At 42.1% G+C, this 21841-nt stretch overlaps 1 protein-coding gene across 1 annotated transcript in view; it reads left to right on the forward strand.

The window, feature by feature from the left end:
• Positions 1-21841, forward strand: part of LOC147020084 (uncharacterized) — a 93231-nt gene that overhangs the window by 21889 nt on the left and 49501 nt on the right. The window contains exons 10-31 of the mRNA XM_085895111.1: positions 28-182; positions 398-524; positions 1170-1437; positions 1643-1800; positions 2299-2495; positions 2667-2805; positions 3924-4114; positions 7153-7315; positions 8199-8282; positions 10135-10242; positions 10518-10616; positions 10807-10932; positions 14512-14603; positions 14804-14930; positions 16248-16431; positions 16756-16913; positions 17191-17369; positions 17472-17610; positions 18377-18570; positions 18666-18810; positions 20927-21001; positions 21141-21248. Coding sequence (XP_085751237.1) covers positions 28-182; positions 398-524; positions 1170-1437; positions 1643-1800; positions 2299-2495; positions 2667-2805; positions 3924-4114; positions 7153-7315; positions 8199-8282; positions 10135-10242; positions 10518-10616; positions 10807-10932; positions 14512-14603; positions 14804-14930; positions 16248-16431; positions 16756-16913; positions 17191-17369; positions 17472-17610; positions 18377-18570; positions 18666-18810; positions 20927-21001; positions 21141-21248 — 3216 coding nt within the window. The remainder of the gene's footprint in view (positions 1-27; positions 183-397; positions 525-1169; positions 1438-1642; positions 1801-2298; positions 2496-2666; positions 2806-3923; positions 4115-7152; positions 7316-8198; positions 8283-10134; positions 10243-10517; positions 10617-10806; positions 10933-14511; positions 14604-14803; positions 14931-16247; positions 16432-16755; positions 16914-17190; positions 17370-17471; positions 17611-18376; positions 18571-18665; positions 18811-20926; positions 21002-21140; positions 21249-21841) is intronic.

A 21841-nucleotide genomic window follows, 5' to 3' on the forward strand; every position in this document is an offset into this window, starting at 1 on the left:
ATATCCATCGTTGACTGCTATCTTCAGGTTACCCTCCAGCGAGATGACCATTGTATCCTGAAAGACAACTCTCAGCGTATTAAATGGCGGGTTGTGGGGCCTGGAGGTTGCACCATCAACCCTTTGTCCATCTGTTTCATCATTCCTCCACTAAACAAAGAAGCACTCGACTTTGCCAACAGGTGCCATGCTGTTTCACTTCCTTCTCAATCCAAGGTTCCATACTAAACAGTTGAGTTTTTAACCATTGATCTGTACATGGAGCCTTCTCTGAAGATGTTTGGTGTTCTTGAGCCTACTCCACAAGCTAAATGGACAGAATTTGCTTTTATTTTGTCTGTATTTGGTTGCATTGCATTGCCACTGGTGTCTGTGTAAAGGCTGTTTTTGTGCCTAGGATCGAGCATCTGTATGATGCTGTCACGTCGCTGTGGTTCCACGTGATCCTTTGTTTACGATGTGTACTTTCTTGGCGCTGTTTGCTTCGTGACATGGAGATAATCCGCTCCTGGAGTCTCCAACAGGTAGTAACTGGCTTGTCAACTGCACAAACACGATCTTTTTGTGCAGGAGGTCTAGATCATCTTCCTCCACCTCCATATGCTACTAGAGGGGGCATCTACATATTGCACATTTGATATGCAAGGGGTTGTGGGTGGAGGAATGGTTAGTTGAGAAAAAAGAAGGAAAGGAGTACAGTATGGTATTGGAAGATAGGCAAGATGAAGTAGAGGGAAGTTAAGGTAGGGGCAGGATGGGAAATTTCTAAGATATCTAGGGTGGTCTGTTATTCCAACATTCTTCTTGCATGCGTCATATGTGGATAACATCGAAGATTGTGGATAACTTTGTTGGTCAATCACTTTACATGTTGGATGTCTGCACTTGCTTTTCTCAAGGTCCAAAAGGAGACGGGACAAATCCTTTTTAAGGAAACTAAACTCCAACCTCTTAATGGCCAAGATTTGCTCAGTCAAACAACAAAAAGTTTCATTTATATTCTTATGTGTGGATAAAAGATCCACCCTTAAACAGAAGAAAGAAAGAAAAAAAAACGATTTGTGAACTTTCCATTAATTCCTGTGGAAGCAGCCATGTCTTGTCTTTATAAAGTCCCGATCAGGTTGGCTCCAGGTGAGGACCTAACTTGGCGTTTTCCACCTCCGCAGCCCCCATGCTCCAGTAAGTATGAGCGTTTGATTGCAACAATGGATCGTTGCTACGAGACCTTTATTACCACAAGCCAAGAGTCACGTCTGTTCACAAACGCCGAGCTTGCTCAGGTGCGGCAGGAGTACGCCCAGTGCATGGAGTTTGGTGATGGCTTGCACAGGCGACATGAAGAACAGAGTGCGTGCTCGGGATCTCCTGCATTTCTTGTAACGGCGACCCCACAACCAGGGATCTGCACGCCAGATGCCCACATGACACGAACAGGTACTTGCAGATTAACAATTCTATCATTGTGTAATTATATGAGGGTGGGGGAATTATGGTGCTACTTGAACTCATTGGGTGTAAGAACCTCATCTCGACATGGTTGTATATTTGTCTTGACTGAGCACATTGCCTGTGATGTTTCAAGTCGAAGCGCGCAAAGTCCAACATGTGCTATCCTTGTGTGTTCACGTGGCTGTGCCAGCATGCCATCCTTGTGCCCGTATGGCAGGGCACGACACGCACACTGAACTGGCACGGCAGGTCACTCGCCTGGAGGAACATCTTGTAGAACTGGTCCAGTTACCACTCAGAGACCACAACCCAGTTGGACATAGCGAGGAACGTCTCGCCTTGTATCAGGTCTGTCTCTGTCAAGGCTGAAGCTTAAAATGCTGGCTTGTACCATTTGTTTTTGAGGTTGTAGTCAATCCAACCCATCAACAACCCCACACCACCCCTTGATGAGATGCTCACAGACACCTCTCCACAAATGCACACAATCACCCATCCATACTCAAGCTACCTAAAAGTCTTGCCAACATCCTGATACCCCTCTATCCCCAATACTTCCAGGCACCTATCCAATTCCAATTTAAACTTATCTACTGTTTCTGCTGCCATCACCTTGCTCGGGGAGACCATTCCATGCATTAACTACTCTCTGAGTGAACAACTCCAGCCTTATTACGGTCTTAACTCTCCTCTTCTCTACTCTCAGTACTCTCAACCTTAATTTAATTGTTGCAATTTGAATTTTTTTTATTTTATTTTTTTTTGTAATTTATGCCAATCCCTTGTGTCATTCTGCGGGAGCTACATTCATCATCGTGTTCCGTTCCGAACGATTGCCTTTCTCAGAAGCTGCACAGCGACCTCGGCGAAATGCAGATGCAAGTTGCAGCCTTTGCACAGCAGTGTACACGGTGCATGGAAAACCACTCGTGTGGCTCTGTGGCTAACCACACAGCTAACCACGCCAGCAACCAGTCTAACATTTGCAATCTGCAGCAGCGACTGAATCATGTGCGGCGGCTCGCCGCGTCTTGCCATGATCAGTGAGCGCACAAAATACATTTTATGTATTTACTTTTGCTCGTTTGATAAGTTTGTATGAGATGCAGTCGCACAAATGATACCTTTTAAAAAGTGTGTTAAATAAAACAAGATTCCGTCTTCCTTTTGTACACCACCTTTGCAATGCTCTTGTGGTGAATGATTGAATTCAGTCTTCGAGCTGTGGACTCCTTGGTGCGAAGTGTGACCGATGTGGAGGCCTTGGTACTTCTGTACGAAGGGCGACTTGCGGACAGTATCAGTGCACCCTCGCACACTGCTGGGCTTCATTCATATATTGCACTGCTCAAGGTTTGTCTGATTGCTTGGTATGTATAGATCCTATGCACTAGATGGCAGAGTACTTTTGGCTTTGTGGTTTTAATTAATAAACTTTGGTTGTGAAGTTTCTTTTAAAGATTTTTTTTTTCTTTTGCAGAATTTATTTTTCAACGTATGATTGTGTTGTCCTTCGTTGATTTGTGTGAGGGTTCTAGTTCCTATATGCACCTTGTCATTGCGGATGTAAACATTAGTGTTTATAAGCTCTTCAACTTGAGTAAGTCCTCACCGCTTGTATGGATTGAACAGGCTTCCGTGGCAAAAAAGTTCATCTGAAGCAAATGCTGTTTGTGAAATGTTGAACATTCATCGACATGGTCAGTGACATGGTCATCGGCTTACGAGCCAGGTTTATCGATTATCGGTCACCTATCGATATGTCTGGTGTTGGCTTTATGGTTAGGGTGGTGGGCTTGGAATCTTAGGATCCTGACTTCAAATCCCACTCGGCTGTTTAAATAATACCAGGTAGGTTTGACTCTGCCTGTCATCCTTCCGAGGTCGGCAAAATGAGTGCCAGCACGCTGGTATACTGTGTCGGAGTGGCGACCCGTCCAAGATTGTGTCCAATAGCCAAGGAGACTGCTTTGGCGGCACCAACGCTCTGCACAAAGTATGGTCCCAATGGATGGTCACCTATCGGTGCAGGGCGGTCTGGAAGCCCAGGTGCAGTCAGAGAAGCACTAATTTGCCTTGGGTGGTTGACAAAGTGCAAGCTTCTTGACACGCACTGAAATTGAGATCAATCTTGTCGATACCTGGCAGGTGCACCTGACTAGCTCTTGAAGAATCGATTATCCTCCTGCTGTAATTGGTTTTGAAACAAAATAACTTGTGTTGGTTTGCACTGGCCGAGCTTTTACTTTTGTTCCCTTCGTGATGATGCATTTCAACATTTTGTTTCTCGTGGAGACTCTATTTGGGCACAAGGGTTTCTTGTTGATAAAAAAATTTCTGCATAATCTTTTCACGGATTATAGTAGAACGAAACTTGCTTTTACGAGTCCAAGTACATTTCCTCATTGGATGAATGTCGCAACTTGAAGTCGAACCATTTTTACCAAATGGAACTCTAAACCTTTCTGCAGCAATGGCTTTCTGAGATGGAGCAAAAACGGAGAGCACTTCGTCGTTCTTTAGAAGAGGCTCAACTGGCGGAGACTTCGGCGAGACGCCTCCAATCACTTGGTGTCAACTGTTCGGATGCATATGCGTTCGGTAAGGGGGCTGGCCTGCTAGCCGAACGCTGGCAACAAGCTTTGGACCAACTTCGCTTCAGGTCAGTGTCTGTGCAGCTCCGCGGAGATGATGTGGTGCAAGCTTGTGTCTTCACAGCCTCTTGTGCATATATCCGGTGCGTTTCTCTGTCTGGCTTGGAAAAACTAAACCGGGGTGATATCGTAATCGGCTTTTTCTGTCTGTCTCCGTCGTCACGCTATCTCCTCCTAAACGGTTGTACAAACTTCGTAGTTATGATCGCCACATGGCGAGAGGGTGCAAGAGCAGTATAATATTTAGCGCCGCTCCCTTGGGTGTGGTCAACAGATCAAATACAGAAAAATGCAATAACGGGCACATTTAGAAAACTTTTTTTGATGAAACCTTGCATTATGCAATCAACATTGGGGGGACACATGAAATACGTAATGAGTTTTTTGGACATGACACCCATGTTCATGCCCTGGGGGTGGGGACTTGTGGTCAAAACGATGGAAAAAAACCCCCCCAAAAAGTTAATTCCAAATTTGATATTGGGTCATTCCTGGTGGAACTTTTTGCCATCTTTCAACTCTGCTTTACTTGGGAAGCTTGGTGATTTGTGATTGGCACGCCAGCGACTTCACTCCAGTTCACTTTGTTTTATGCGTGGTGGTCGTTGATGATTACTGGTGGGATAACAATTCTTTCTTTCATCCTTTTTCTCTACTTTTACTTGCTTTTGAATTTCATCATTTTTATTTTTATTTTTTTTTTAAATCTTGTATCCTCTGTTGTTTTTTATTTTAATTTTCTTGCCAATAAATAGTTTGCTTCTTTTGGTAGCTTGTTACCTCTGCCACGCAAGATGGATGGATAGCGGTTATGTTTTCATGTCTGTCTGTTTGACTGTGAGCAGGATATCTCAAAAAGTTGTGCACAGATTTAGAGGAAATTTGGTGTTGGGGATGGGTGTATGACAAGGCCGAACTGATTCGATTTTGGTGAAGACCCGGATCCGGCTACTAGAATTTTAAAAAGTGATTCTTCGCCATTGAGAGATTGGGCCAAAAACTATATATAGCACGATATCTCAAAAAGCTGTGTACGGATTCGGATGAACCTTGGTGGACATGTTGGGTGTTTGCCAAGGGTGAAATGGTTCGATGTTGGTGAAGATCTGGATCCAGATACGAGAAGTTTAAAAAAATTTTTTAAGTGATTCTTCACCATTGAGAGATAGTGCCAAAAATGATATATCACATGATCTATCAAACCATTGTGGACGAGTTTTGACAAAACTTGGTATATGAGTTGGGTAGGTGACGAGAATAGGCCGATTAGATTTTGGTTCAGGTACAACAAGGGTACATCCACATCCACATCCACCCTATTAATGGGAGACAAAATGTAACTGTTCAGCCTGGTTTGTTACTTGCAAAATCGAAGATTTTACAAGTATATTGGTCAGTCGATTTTGTTCTTCTATCTGTCTGTCTTTCTAGCACCTACAGGTCACAATTCTAAACCGATCGTCATGGAACTTTACCAAACTGTGGAGGTAGCCTCAACTGAGAAGCCTATTGATTTTTGAAGTCAAAAATCATCTTGAGGTCAGATTTCTAAAAGCGTCTTTTTTTTTTATCCGATTGACTTGAAAATTAAACAGCAATAGCATGTTGCATCACTGAATTGGGAAACCAACGCTTTTTGAGATCAAAAGGTCAAAGGTCAACTCAAGGTCAAACTTCTAAAATCATCAATTTCAATCTGAAAAATAATCAATTTTCATCCGATTGACTTGAGCTTTGATTAAAAGTTATTTTTAATCTCAATGAAATGGACAATTTTATGTATCCATGGCAACCTTTTGGAGAGGGGGGTGGATTTTGCAAGTATCATGCACTGCACGACGTCTTTTTCTTGTTTGTTTATCTGTGAACAGGATATCTCAAAATGTTATGGACTTATTCGGACAGAACTGTGTGCACTCTGTGTGTGTGCGTGCGTGCGTGCGTGTAACCCTACACATGCAGGGCCAAGAAAAACCTGAACAAATGCACATTGTGGAGTGATATTTTTCAACAGAGGAATGAAAATGAGACTGACTAAAGTCGTGCAATATCATGTTTGTCAATGTAGAACATCATTTAAGATGTTGGCACAAACGAGCAACAAAAATTAACAAGGGTACATGGTTGTTTCAGAATGACTATCAATTTACCAAAATGATGTTGCGCTGTATGTTGGATATCGATACAAATTTGCTTTTTTATTATTATTTTTTTTTTTTGTGAAAATATCATGGGCTATTCTCAGCTGAGTTTCTTCATAACAAACCGCTCATCAAATGACCACCTCTGACCTGAAGTGGTCACCTCTGGCCTCGGTGAAATGAAATGGCAATGAGCTTGCTTTCTGAACTCATCAAACTTGGACCATTTGCTCATCTTTTTGGAGCAGATGCAAGTTTGCATCGGTTTTCTCACCTTTCATTTGAAGAACTGCTAACCATAATTGTGCGAGGCATTGCACTGAAACCAATATCTGCTCTTTCCATGAAATCAATTTGCAAATAGGTTCGACTTTGCTTCCCATGTAATTTCAGGATTTGTCACTTTTATCGTGAGAAAGATGGTGGCATATTTAAAATGTACTTTATTGCTACATTATTTAAAAGTTTGTTTTCAGTTTAACTTCTAGGCATATGATCTATGATACACTGCGGAAGCTTGTCTTTTGTTTCTTGATTGTCATAAGCAGGTATTTTGCTTTATTTGGGATGTGAATGGTGACATGATCGAGTGACATTTTCAATGTGCTGAACAGTCACAGAAAACTAACCTCTGCTTTTCAACAATACACTTGACATTAGTTAAAGCTGGCTATCATGTCCTCATTATATATGGGATTATCTTTGTCGAGGTTCAGAATCCCAGTTAAATGAGGGGGAAACACAGTACATCAGCTTCTATGGAAAGGTGCCATAACTTTATATTGACGGTGGTGAAAAGTACCAAAATTACCATTCAGAATGGAGGAGTACACACTCTTATCTTGGGATGGATGCTTTTCAGAGGCTTATGCACATGATTAGTGTTTCGTAACTGCGGCATGCAGGTTACGCGAGGTGGAACGGCTTTGTCGCCTGCTCCGCCCATACCGTCAGAGCTATGGCTGGTTAATCGAGTGGTTAGCACAAGCTGCTGGACATCAACAACGCATCCAAGCAGCACCTGCTCCTGATAGCAAATCTTTGGCAGTTCAGCTCACTCAGCAGAAGGTTAGTTGACTTCACTACCCACAACATTTATGATTGTATGTTGATAGCCTTGCCATCAAGCAGGTTGTGTCAACTAATAGCTTTCAAAAATCAAATTTAACTTGGTGGTTATATAAAAGTATAATGATTATGATGGCCTCAAAACCTCTTTTTGGATTATTTAATGGTGGCCTCAAAACAGACGTCAAGGCCAACGTGCGATAGCGTAAAACCTTGCCCAGATTTTGAAGTACCGACACCAAAAAGTTGGGACCTCAAGGTGCTACTATTCGGCTGTAAAATAATTGTGTACAAGCCAAAACACACACACACACACACACACACACACACACACACACACACACACACACACACACACACACACACACACACACACACACACACACACACACACACACACACACACACACCTGAAAATATTTACAAGATTTTATTCCCTCTGCTCTTTAACATTTATTTAACACTAATTTTATTATCACATAAGCTTTCACATGAAAACGATGCATGTAGACTTGAAGCAAAAAGTGTTCCCAAGTTTGGTTAAAAGCAGCCTTTGGCCTTTAGTGGCCTTGTATTTATTACATACGTATGTACGGTAAGAGGGACTGGACGGTGTGGTGCACAAATGGGGCATACAGGGACCAGGTGAGGACAGTTGGGTAGGATAGCCCACACGGGAATTGTACTCTCGTTCTCTATTGACATTTTATTCGTACTCACGTTTCCCAAATTATTACAATTTTTCAGAGTTTATTTCAATGAAAAGTTGATTCTGTTACTTGGGAAGCTACCATACGTTTCTTTTAAACAATTATTTATGTCGTATAGATTTGATTTCATCCCATCACCGCACTCGCTTGATAGTCTTCTATATTGTCCTCAGGCCTTGCTGTCAGAACTTGAGAAGAACAGAGCCAAGGTGGAAGAATGCCAGCACTATGCAGAAATTTGTGGAGATGCAGCAAAGGTGCTTTGTATCACAAAGTGCAGTCGATGTACTCACTGTCGACAAATTGTAGTATTCGCAAGCTATCATGTGCAGCCTGTAGCTGCAGGTTGTGTTATTTTCTGGCGGTGCGGCTGTGCCACTGATGCAATGGCCCTATTACCAGTACACTGGTACGCATTTTGCCAATCTCAGAAGGATGAAAGTCTGAGTCGACCCCACCTGGTGTTAATTCAATGGCGGACCAGGGCTCAAACTGAAGACGCTAACATCTTAAGCCAACCACCTTAACCGTTAAGCTAATACCAGGCTTCATTGTAGTTCTCTTTGACTTGCATGGCAACCACACATTGAACACATAAATAACATGTTAACACGTACAACATGAAGCATGCTGTCATATACGACATACATCAATTACTGTGTTGGACAATTGCATTGGGTTGTTGTGCTTTAGCCTGTCATGTATATTTTTTTCTATGTTGTATGAACTGGATATAATCTTCATGAATTATGCCTTTTTTATTCTTTACATATCTTTTTCTTTGTTGGAAGAGCAAGGTAGAACTGACAGTGGGACAAACGCCAAGGGAATGAACAAAGGAGAGGGAGGAGGGGAGAAAACATTGAAACTATCAAGTAAAATGGTTGAGTTGGGAAAGGTCAATGGGGGAAAAAAATATTTATGGGTCAGATTTGGAGATGACAAGAGGTGGCGGTACACTGCTGGCTTCAATTCCTGGAGGGGAGAGTGCCACAAAACAGTCTCTGGAAGGTGGTTCCGTAGATGGCAGAATGAGGAATTAGAGTTGAGTTGTGCAGTCAGCCTGAATTTTGGAAGTTTAATCAGGAGGGGGTTACTGGAAGAATGGGTACTTCCTGGAGTTGAAGGGGAGGACTAGAGGACTGAGAGTGCAGAGGGAATGAATGATTTGGAGAATCAAGTGTAGAAAACAGAGAGACCGCACCGACCTGCCTGAAATGTGAGAGCAACAGACCTCATGCTTCGGCTTCATCATGGGATATTCCAATAAATTTGAGAGCTTTATATTCCACAGAATAAAGGAGAAACAGATGTGATGCTGGGGCACCAACCCAAAAGCGAGGAGTGGTACTCCGTTGAGCTACGGACAAATACCTTGTAGACTGTTAGTTGCTGATTCTGATTTTCCAAGGAAGGACTCAAATCAATGGGGAATGCTCAGTCTGTGGCTGGCTTTGGAGGCCAGCTTTGCTATGTGATTGTCCCAGGAAACCTCATGTCTCATTGTAAGGCCTAGAAATTCAAGATACTGAACATCTTCCAGTGGATGTCCAAGGAAATAGGGGGTTTATTGAACGATCATTTTACAGCAATTGGGTGAGACTGAGATGTTCCCAGGATTGAAGCATTCATCGAGGAGGGAGGGGGAGACAGAGACAGAGACAGACACAGAGAGAGACACAGCAGCAGCAGCAGCAGCAGCAGCAGCCTGCCTATAGCAGAGGGATTGGGGTACTGCATGACACAATGTGGAATCATCTGCAAAGAGGAAGAGAGGGTTTTCCAGAGTAATGGAAAGGTCATTAACATAGATGAGGAACAAGACTTGGCCCAAAATACTGTCTTGAGGAATTTGCACCTCCACTGGGCGATGGGAGGAGTTGGTTAATTTGATGTCCACGTTTTGACTGCGTAAGTGCAGTTAGTCAGGAAGGTGGCCTTGAATGCCATAGGCAGAGATTCTAGCAAGCAAACCAGGATACCAGACTGTGTCGAATGCCTGAGATGTGTCCAGAGAAATGGTTCTATCCTCTTCTTTCAGATGAAACTATCTGTTCATTCGTGTAACATTTCTGTGCATTGACTTAAACCATTGTATCATTGTACAAGGAGTATGAGACAGAGCTGCAGTCTTTTCGTGCTGCTGTGGAGAACTTCCATCACAAACCACTGCTCTTACGACAACAGGAAGCACTCTCAGAAGTGGTCATGAAGGAGGTGTGTATGAGTACATTGTAGCTCCAGTTTTAACCCATTGGTCGTTTTTAATGTGTGTCATGTACTCCAAATGTTTACTTCCTGGAGGAACTTAGCTTGACATTTTTTGATGGTAGACAAGGCTAACCCGAGTTATAAACTTCCCAGTATTCACCAGAAAATGAACTCCCTATGCAAAACATTAAATAAATAACAAGGACCAGGTTTTCTGTTCTGTACCGTACTCAGATGAAACGAGCTGTTGGTTGATGTAACATTGCTGCGCGTTCATTTAGTGTGCAGACATCCGCTCGCGTTACGGCAAGATGTTCTCCATGATGAACCAGTACTCCTGCTGCATTGGCAGCAAATCAGGAAAACTTGAGGAGGATGAGGTGAGAGCCAAGGGGATCCCTCAATGTTCGAATTTAGTATGGTTTTAAATTTTATTTTATTTTTCAAGAAAAACCTTCATTGATCGATTCACACTCAAAATATCTACCTGATCAAGTGGCAGATGTAATGAATTGACTTAACTCTGAAAATCCATCTTCCAACACCATTGTTTTGGTCCTTGTGATGCAGTTCCTGGTAGAAGCCGGGGAGATTGAGGTTTATCTGCGGGAGATAATGGATTCTCTTAAACGGAAGTATTCCTGCAACAAAGGAACAAGCATTACACGTTTGGAGGTGTTGCTGCAGGAGGGAAAGGTGTGTGTGTGTGTGTGTGTGTGTGTGTGTGTGTGTGTGTGTGTGTGTGTGTGTGTGTGTGTGTGTGTGTGTGTGTGTGTGTGTGTGTGTGTGTGTGTGTGTGTGTGTGTGTGACGGCTTAGTCGCCGACAACTCGGCCATGAAATTTTTATATTCTCCAGTCTCATTGTTTTTTTCTGCATATTTGCGCGTCTCTGTTGAAGTTCATCAGCCGTCTCATTCTCCCACCTCATTCTTTTTATTTCTGCTTCCCGTGCAAGTCTGTGACGACGTTCATCAGCTGTTTCATTCAGTTCCCTCATTCTTTCATTCATTTTGGAAATGGCAGTTCCAAATGCATCGCATCGCGTTCTCCGGTTTAACGTCCCTCCGATTGATACCTCACCCTGCATGCCAAACTCCAGGGTGGTAGTTTATATCTGGGTTGGGATTCCAACCCCGGCAAGGTAGCTCGAAGCCGAATGTGCAATCCTTTAAAAGTCCATGCTATCCTGGCAGGCCATAAATTAACAAATGCAATGCGACTGATTATATTTGAAATAATACTTTACTTTTACTTTGCTTAAGATGTGTGACGTCATCACGTCAATGTCGTCCTGCTTCACACAGGAGCTTTATACTTGTGTGATTCTGGGATCAAGTACGTCGTCACAATAAAAAGTTACAAATCTTACGTACTCCATTTAAAGAATGAAACATTTTATTGTGACAACTGTCGAAAGAATACAGCTCAAATGAAAAAGTCCCTAAGAAAAAGCATTGTGGGTGGTGTATTGGCCGTTACACCCTTCTATCTGGCGAAAACCGAAATTACTCTTTTTGTTCGTGTACAGCATGCAAAACTTTTTTTTAAAATTGTTATTATTAGTTTATTTTTAATTGGCAATTTAAAATAAACTTCTTTAAAGTGTGCATGTACATTTTAACTTGTAAAATAAGAACTAAAAAAAGATCTCTCGGTAATTTTCCTTCTTACTTATTAATTTCACATATGTGAAGATTACATATCCATGCACATGTGAACTAGTTTGTTTATAAATCCTGTACTTGCACATGATTCAGCCTCAAACTCGTGGAAAAACCAAAAGTTTTTTTTAATATTTTTTATTTTAAATTAAACACTTCACGATTTTCTTTCCTCTGCATTTTGAAAACGTACCCTATTTGGGTGGCGTATAATAGACCGCTGCTGCAATCGCTGACATGCATTATTTTGTTTTCTTTGCATGAGTCAAAATCAAAATATACCTTTGTTTTTTCAAAAGGTAACTATGATAAAAAGGTAACTTCATGATAACTCCCCCTTCCCCACATTGCGTCTGACCAGAAACATTGAAAACGGCGATTAAAATGCATTTTTGTTTATAAACGCCAATGTTCGTCCTATTTTCTCACCTTTTGCTGCAACTGAAACCTGAACCATCTTCACGACTTCAAAAAATGAAATCAGAAGGTGAATTAGAGTTAATATATAGCCGTGAGGGAGTCTGAATGGACTTTGTATTACAGGCCTTGATTTCACTTAAAATGCATTTTTGTTTAAAGACACAAATTTTCTTCCTGTTTTGTGCATCCGAAACTTGCAACATCTTGGCGACTACAAAAAATGAAATCAGATATCGAATTACAGTGAAGATAAAGCCATGAGAGTGCAAGCCTCACAAAAGACGCTCCACAGAGCAAACAAAATGGCAGCAACTTGATTGGGAAGCTCCGCCCTGAATATGGAAGCCCCGCCCTGAACTGAGATTCCCCTCCCAAATGGGTGGACAGACAGACAGACTGGTGCAGATTGTTTAAAAAAAAAAATCTATATATATATATATATATATATATATATATTTATATGAGCAGGGACCTGTGGAAATTCCATGTCATGAAAAATGTGACCAAGACCTCAGCCCTCCTTCTCTGCCCCCCCTCTCTCTCCCTCTCCCTCTCCTTCTCCCTCTCTCTCTCTCCCTTTTACCCTTCGACCCTACCCCCTCCCCCTACCCCCCCTCTCTCCTCTCCTCTCATCCCCGTCTGACCTCACCTCTCTCTCTCTCTCTCCACCCTCTCCCTCCCTACTCCCACCTTCCCCCTCCATCTCTTTCTCTCCCCTCCTTTCCCACTCCCTCTGCACCTCCTCCCTCCCTGTCTCTCATCCCCCATGGCTCAGAAGAGCTTTCAAATGGGTTCTATATATTATTTCAAAAGCTTTCAAAGTAGTAAGACATAACTTGCCCCTATCTTTTCTCCCCGCCCCCTCATCTCCCCCCTCTTTCAAGCACTCCCCACTTCTTCCTCTCATTTTCCTTTCCCCGTGGCCAGGAAGACCTTTCAAAGGGGTCCTATACAGTATGCATGCATCACATTGCTAGAGGTCCCTTGAGATGTTTTGAAGTCCCTCAAGGTGTTCCACATGATATCAAACGAAATCCGGGGTAAAGACAGCCAGCAAAACCCCAAGGGTGCAGGTCCAAACCCCTCTCCCCATATCCGGGAAGAGCTTTCAAATATAGTGTGCATTCATCTCACAAAACAACAGCAGGGACCAGTTCATTTTTACCCAGGTAAAAAAAAAACCAAAAAACGTTAATATTCCTGAGATTTCTCCCAATTTCATTCAGAACACCTCGAGGGACGTCTAAAAATGCAAACACGCACCAAATAGATGTCCACATAATAGAGCTTACAAACAACCCCAAGGGGACAGGTCTGAAAGTGACACATCTATTTAGTTATTTAAAATGCATTTTTTTTGTCTAAAAACATCGAATTTTGTCCGATTTTCTTGTGATTTGTTTTAGTTGAGTCTTAAACGATGTCAGTGACAGTCAAAAATGATATCACAAAAAGATGTGAGAATAAACGGTGGCATAGCCCCAAAAGGGTTTCGTTTTGTGACACCTCATAGCACGGGGAATTTTTAAACATTGATAGAATCAGAACCTGAGAGCCCACAAACACTCTACTTTATTCTTCTCAGGAAACACTCGTCTCTCCAAATATCCACATGTACACCCAATCACGTAGTCACAGCCCTGACTGAGAACTGCCACAGAGCAAAAATAATGGCAGCAATTAGATTTTTTGAAGCCCCTCCATGAACGGACAGACAGACTGGCAGAAAATAAATATATAGACAGATGCATCGGAAAATAAATGCCGTGGACAAGTAATAGTTTTGTACATTGTTTTTTTTTTATCGGTTAAGCATCGAACAGGTAACCAATGAATTCGAGGTTGCAAATATTGGATTGGAGATTGCAACACTCACTCATTGCAGATGATGCTAGCAGACAGGATACTCGGCTTAACACCCATCCGAGGAACAGCAGACTTTGTGATGCTTTGCTGTGCGTATGAAACACCAATCCGACAGTTTATCAGTCAAGTTCATAATCAAACCCAGATTAGACGGCTCGAATGGGTCGTCTACTACCTCTGCACTACCCTGTCAGGACTCGATTACACTTGCATTGCATTCGTATTGTGTTGTCAAACCTGACTTGCACGTTCATCATATTTTTGTCTCAGTCCCTCCTTCATATGTTCAGCCAGATGTGCATGTTATTCTTCCATTTTCTAACTCAGGAGGAAGAGGGAAAGATCGTGAGACATCACATGCCTCTAGATTCATTCAGTTCCAAAGTCAAAACTCCAGCTCAAAAAAATGTTCTGAACAGGTAAGCGGACCACAAATTTAGTGGGTTGCCTTTTGCCTATTACAAAGGAGAAATATGACAATACAAACCGAATTGAACTGTTGCATCTTTCCGGTTTATAAATGCATGACAGTTTGGCATTTCTTCCTTTTATTGTCACGGTTATGCAGAGCACGTTGTGCGTGAGAAAATTGGCAATTTCTTTGTTTGCTCATGTGCAGGCTTGAGACCCTTTACCAGAAACTTGTAGAACTGTGGAAACAGCAGGATAGCAATCTTCAGAGCCTTCTGGCTTGGCACAAACTCCAGAACACCATTCATGTTATCAAGACTTGGAGCTTACCTTCGGTATGTGATTATCATTTTGTAATAAAACTTTGTATGTTTGCTCTGGATCCTGAGTCCGTATGCACTGCTCGTGCTGGAGCAGGTATATAAATCACATGCAGGACAAAGCCTGGAGACATTGGTGTACTTTTAATGTGAACTGCAAAGACATGACACTATGGACAAATGCATGTCATTAGTGGGTTCCAAGCATAATGAGATTGGTCAGTCGAGATTGCTAAATAAGCCAATCACAGTTGGAATTTTAATTGTAAAGAAGTTGTAAGAGGCATGATCTGTTCTGTAGGGCTACTTTTCTTTTTTCTTTTTTTTTGTAAATTTTAACTCCCCCCCCCAATTCCTGTTATTGCCTATGATAGGGTTTCATAAAATTTCTGGCGTGGCTGCCAAGAGCCTGTGGCACTCTTTGCGTTGCCTCTGGACAATTCTCGCCGTTAGTTGGTCACTTGACTGGTTGTTTCCCTCAAAATGAGAAAATTAATCGCATAAGCCTAAGTGTTCATTATAATGCATGTGTTTTATAATCAATAGCCTTGAACACGCATTACCATCAGAAAGTCCTTTAATATACCTGTATGAAAGATGAGCAGGGGTACCCGGCATTGCCCGGTGCTGTTCTCATCCTGTTGGCATTCCAATGTTGTGTGTGTGTGTGTGTGTGTGTGTGTGTGTGTGTGTGTGTGTGTGTGTGTGTGTGTGTGTGTGTGTGTGTGTGTGTGTGTGTGTGTGTGTGTGTCTAAAAAACAGCCACCAAGGAATGGGGTCAGGTATCATTTAATATTACCTTTCACATATGTAGCTTCAAAGGCTTAGGCACAATAGAGCAATTAAAAACTAAAAAGATGCAAACTTCTTCAGATTTTTTTTTTATCTAAAACACTCCTCGCCACTCACTGATGAACCTCTGAAAGTTTCACCAAAATTTGTTTGGCCATCTCTGAGAAAAATGGTGACAGACATAGACATACATCCAGACAGACATATAAACCTCTCTCTTGTAATATAGATGAAGAATCAAAAATATTGGAAATGTGTTTGAGAATAGGATGTGGTAATTTAATTCTACACTTGACTGTGTATGACCTCTTTCGTTCCACAATACTAGTTCATGAATAATGTTGATTTACAGAAATTGTCCTGCTTTGGGAACCTGTCACCAATGTTCATGGTGAATTACAGTACGACATCGTAGCACATTGGAATTGGACTCGAAGTAGATGTACCTGGGTTTACAAGGACAATCAAAGAATAATAATTATGCTCATATGGCAACCCACTAATTGGCTTCAACTTATTTACGTTCCATCCATCCTAAAGATAAAACAGCTGCGCTATGAGGAGCAGCATCACCTGTTGCAGGAACTCCAATGCCGGCACAGTGCGTTACTTCGCTGCAGTTGCAACTCTGAAGTGATTGGGAAAGAAGATATTTCTTTGGCTGAGAAGGACATTGAAACCTGCCAAGTGCATTATCAACAGCTACAACAGCGCCTGGACCAGGGTGATTACTCGTACTTCATTGTCTTCACCTCTTTTTCGATAATAACTGAAATAGGATTGAAATAAATTATGGACATGCCTTTGCAATATGTTAGAGTGGTTCCAGAATTGGATGGTGCGATTTGTGGAAGGGTGGCTCGGTCACTGGGTTTGCGCATTTCGTGAATTGGACGGCGTACTTCGGTAATTGCGTCCGCTAATTCTGTTGGAGTGGTGTACTGGCTGAAATAATATGTTGTAAATTCAGTAACAAATGTGCCCACAGCAGCAGCGTATCAAGAATGTATTTGCCCTTTTGTCAGCTGTTTGTGGCTGTTTTGCACAGGCAAGCAGGAGGAGTCCTTGTGTAAACAAAGCATTTCCAGGTTGCACGATGTCCGTCGACACCTCGAGAACTTGAGTGAGCAAGCTGTCCAACAACTACACCTGCCTCTGGAGCTGGGCGTGCACCATGAGTTAACATGCAGAATCGAAAAGCAAGAGGTTCGCTTGTGCAGGATATTGTGGTCATAAAGCATTCTGTACAATACACTGAAACAATCTTCACCGAAAAGTTGGATTTGCATCCAAGCTTTGGTTGTGATGGACAAGTTGTTGAGACCAAATGGGTGAACTCAACAAGTTCTCGATGATAGAGGTTGGGGCTTCATTGAAATTTAGTTTCGTTGAATGTTTTCCCACTCCAAAGTGAAAAGTAAATTAGCATGCATGTGATTCACTGGAAGGCAGAATTTGATCGTGCCTTTACTGTGACTGGCAGAGGTTGGGCTGTGAGATCGATGACCTACAGGAGGTGATGACGGAGATTTCTCGGAGTGTTACAGAAATGGATGGACAGCACATGCACAACCCGATGTTTCTTGAGTTGCAGAGAGACTTGAATACTACCTTGCAAGACCTGCAAGACACATCAAACCTTTCTGCCGGTTGCCTACAGGAGTGAGACTCACAAATATGAGTTGTTTCAGGGACTTCATACTATTGTTTCTCTCGTAAAAATTTGGTTGGTCTACATATTATGTTTGCACCTATTGTTTGCAGCCTGAAGAACCTAAAAGGCATAGCACAAGACTGTCAAGAATCAAATGTGGTCCTGATTGGCATGGAGAATAAGCTCTTCGAGAATGGCCATCTTCCGAAGGATTTGCAAGAGACGGAAAACCTCTGTAACTGCTTAAAGGTACATGTCGAGTGTCCGGTGGGCAGTGGACAGAGTCGACAGTTTATCATACTAAAATACACAATTTGGTGTCTTTCTTTCTTTCTGTCTGCCTGTCTCTCTGACCATGATACATTCAGTCGTTACTTATCCAATCTCAACAAAGTATGACAGGAGGACTAAGAGTCATACGATGGAGGTTGTCACGACTTAATTTGTCCCAAAGGGATTTTTCCCGCCTTGCGTGAAATCCGTGTTGATGTGTATAGATAGCTTATCGTGGCATTTGTCCAAGACAGCTTCCCATAACAAAAGTAATAACACCACTAATGGTAAAAGCATAATCCTAATGTTATTACAAAACGATATTAATACTAGTAATATCACTCCTCTCCAAGGGGGTTTTCCTCCTTGGAAAAACTCAGTTTTAACGTGTATAAATAGCTTATCCATGGCATTTCATGAGGCACCCAAACTGGAAGTAAAAAAAAATATTATAAACCACAAACACTTATGATTACATTTTTAAACAGTCGCGACTGCTGTTTAACAGTAAACTGAAAGGGAGGAAACCTGACGTTCTTGAGGCATTCTATGCTTATTGCGTCCACCACGGAATAAAGGGTCGGGGGCGAGATCTACTATATTCTCTGGACCCCAAAGAAGATTACAATATGACTTCCTGTCACTACCATAGGGAGTGGGTGTACTTGTAAAAAAAAACAAATGCATAAAACTGTTGACGTGTTTCACTGTTGCTCACCAACTTGCTCTGCTGGTGTCACAGCAATTGCAGGTGGAAGTGACCGAGAAGGAAGCGTGTTTTGCCCGCTTGCGGGAGCACGTGAAGGCAGGAGCAGGTTTCACCAGGCGGTTGCTTTGCCAGCACGGAGAGCAGGATGAAAATTTTGAGCGGCACATTGCTATGGCATGGACTTTATTGCAAAGGTGGAGTGGTGTACATGACCAGCTTCGTTCCAGGTAATGTTTTGAATATAATGATCCCTAATTCGGCTCCTAGCTTCTCTTGATTATTTTACAGCTCGTCATGAAAAACGTGGCCTTTTGTCTTGTAGGTTGAGAGAGCTGGAAAGGCTGTACAAGCTGCTGGAGGTGTACAAGCCAAGAGCTGGCACTCTACTGAATTGGCTTAATGAAGCTACGACTCAACTGGATGCCCTGCAGAGCACAGACAGCCATGACAAACTTCTGAACCTCAAGGTATGTGAGTTGGACGGTGCAACAGCTTCTTGTTGTACATGTTTGTATTTATTTATTTATTTATTTCCATTCAGAAAGTATTTTTTCTCGAGCAGGGGTTTTCAACCTTTATTGATCTGTTTCCCACTTTTGGTCAGTGACATTGACCTGATACCAAGCAAGATTGAGAAGTGAAATTTTTTTGATACAAACAGAATCTCAGAGCATGATGAAATAATAAGATCTTAATTATGAGCAAATTTTATTCTTAAATACAGTTTTGCAGTGAGCACAACAAAAAGAGTTTCTTCGTCGGAATTAATTGCTATTCCAGAAATGTATCTTTTGCCATATCGTTAATTTTCATCCTCATTTTGCTTGTTTATTATCAACCAGATTATCAATACGGGGGACTAGTTTTTGATAGAGCACATCACAAGTCATCTTGAAGTTGCTCGAGGTTTATATTTCATCACAAAGAGGGATGAGAATCTGATCTCGCACAATGTCAACACATGTCAACATGTCAACACAAACATGTCAACCATGTCAACACAAACAGCTGATTTTGCAACCACAGGGTATGGATTAAAGCATATCCCACCATAAATCTGACAAACTAAATCTCTTCAAAGATATCCCGGGTTATGGAATCATTCTGGAGATCAATGGGAGAGTCCTGAGCAGGACGATCAGGTAGGTAGCTCCATTCGGTCATCAAATCGAAAAGGGGTTTCGAAGTAGCTTTGCATTCAAGTTGGGCAGATTATGGAAGTGGGATGCAAAGTCTTTGTTCAATGCAGTGGCATGGCTTTGAATGAGGATTCTGAAGAACCCTGGCAATCCCTCACCACCTTCACTTTCACTGACGACGTCGGTCAGACTTGCGAACATTTTGAAATCCCCACGTCCAATCTTCGTGTACCGGAGGAATGGATAAGGCGACCACATTGAGCCAGAAAAAGAAACGGTCGGTAACACTTCCTGCCCATTCACTATCGGTAATAAATTCGGATTATTTTTCTTCTTCTTTCAACCCGAGCCAATCGTTTCTACCTCTGTCTGTTTGGTGATTTCTTTGTCCGTTTGGTTATTTGTCTGTGAATAGGATATCTCAAAAAGTTGTAGACGGATTTGGACGAAACTTTGTGGTCAGGTTGGGTGTCTGTTTGACAATGACAAGTTGATTTGATTTTGGCGAAAATCTGAATGTGGATCCAGACACGAGAATTAAAAAAAAAAATCTTTAAGTGATTCTTAACCATTGAGAAAAACGATATACAGTATAACATGATATTTCACAAAGTTGTGGATGGATTATGACAAAACTTGGTGGATGAGTTGGTTCAATGATGAGAACAAGTTGATTCGATTTTTGTTCAGATCTGGATCCAGATCCAGCCTTTCAGTGGGAGATAATACGTGAACTGTTCGGCGTGGTGGAGGTATGCGCTCCACCGAGTGCCGTTCTTGTTGTCAAATCGAATTGACAGGACGTCACAATATAGTCATTAAGATTCTATAATCTATTTTCATCATCAGCATGGGTTGTTGTAGTGCAAGATGCCAACATTCTAAGTATTCCCCCACCCCCCTCCTCAGTGAATTCGGTGCATACATCTCAGAATCGCAGATCTATAAAAACATATGAAAATATCCTAAGTGGTTGTGTCTCTACATCGTGTACCCAGCAAATCTGATATGTATACCACCAGTTAGAAACCTTTGTTCTCGACCCTAGAGCACATGTTTGTTTATTTGGCATTCGACATTGAGGACTCTGCTCACAATGCTAATGTCCCAGGTTGAAATCCCATATACTGTGTTGATTTGTCCATTGTGTGCTCATGTCCTTTCTCTGCATTTAAAATATGTACAGGCTCCTCTTTCAACCTTGAATAATTATATATAAATACATGTTCATGTGTTTAATGTTTTTATTTTGAGTGAGACAGACATTGGGTATATCTCAGGCTCAGGGAAAGTGAGAGGGTGGTAGGGCTGGGGGGGGGGGGATGTCAAACGTTCCACCATTTTGTATACGTAATAAACAGATAGTCCCTTATTCGGCTGCTAGCTTCAGAGCTTCACGTGGTTCGAATAGTTGCTGGTGCCTTCCTTTCATGTTGTGGTTTAGAGAGAGATTCAGAGCAAGCAAGAGTCTGTGGACGAGTGTCAAAGGCTGGCGGAACAGAGCTGCGCTTCCCTCAAGGTTGGTCACATGATGCAAAAATACAAATGAAGATGATTGATCTTTTTCTTAGATCTTTATATCTCTTAAATGGAGCTCGTTTCATCTTGGAACTGAGCAAATCGTACTGTTTTTATGACTTGCTGATCTTTATCTGCAGGACTATGAAGTCATCCTGCTGACTTACAGGACATTGTTAGAGGAGCATCACCCACCTCGATTCTGGCCGAAGCAGGTGGAGAACCCGACTGATTGCATCATGCAGAATGTGAGTTCCTTCACAACTTTCAAGTCAAATGGGGCATTGTGATTTTATTTTTCTTTTGTCCCCCGCCCCTCAGACAAGGTCAAAGATGGGGAACGTTAAAATGAGCTCTGTCCGACCAACCAACCAACCCAACCAATCGTTCGGCAATGTACTTTTGTGTACGTGATATTTCAAAAACCGTTGAACATTTAGCTTTCACGTTGCAGATATCTATTCCACATGATGTTATCTCAACCTGATTATATCACAGCGGTGATTGGCTGAATTGTGTTGCCATGGCAACCATCTCAGCAACTTGGCTTGTGTATGAGATATTTCAAAAACCGTTTCAGATTTATCGTTCATTTTACAGATATCTATTCCTCATACCACACAGAAGATGTGGCACTGAGAGTATCAGCACTTTCTTGTTCATACATTTACTCTATTCTTCTTCTCCTTCTTCTTCTCCTCTTCCCTTTATAAGGGGTGAGGTCCAATGGCACCAAGCTTCTTCAGGTTAGATGAGGTCCGATGGCACGATACTCCTCCACCTTCCTCTGTGCTCAGCCAACTCCCTCCACTCTCCAACCACCCTTACCTTATACATATCC

The sequence above is a fragment of the Eptatretus burgeri genome, chromosome 9 (genome assembly GCF_056783735.1).
Source record: "Eptatretus burgeri isolate ZD-2024b chromosome 9, Ebu_testis_v1, whole genome shotgun sequence".
NCBI lineage: Eukaryota > Metazoa > Chordata > Myxini > Myxiniformes > Myxinidae > Eptatretus > Eptatretus burgeri.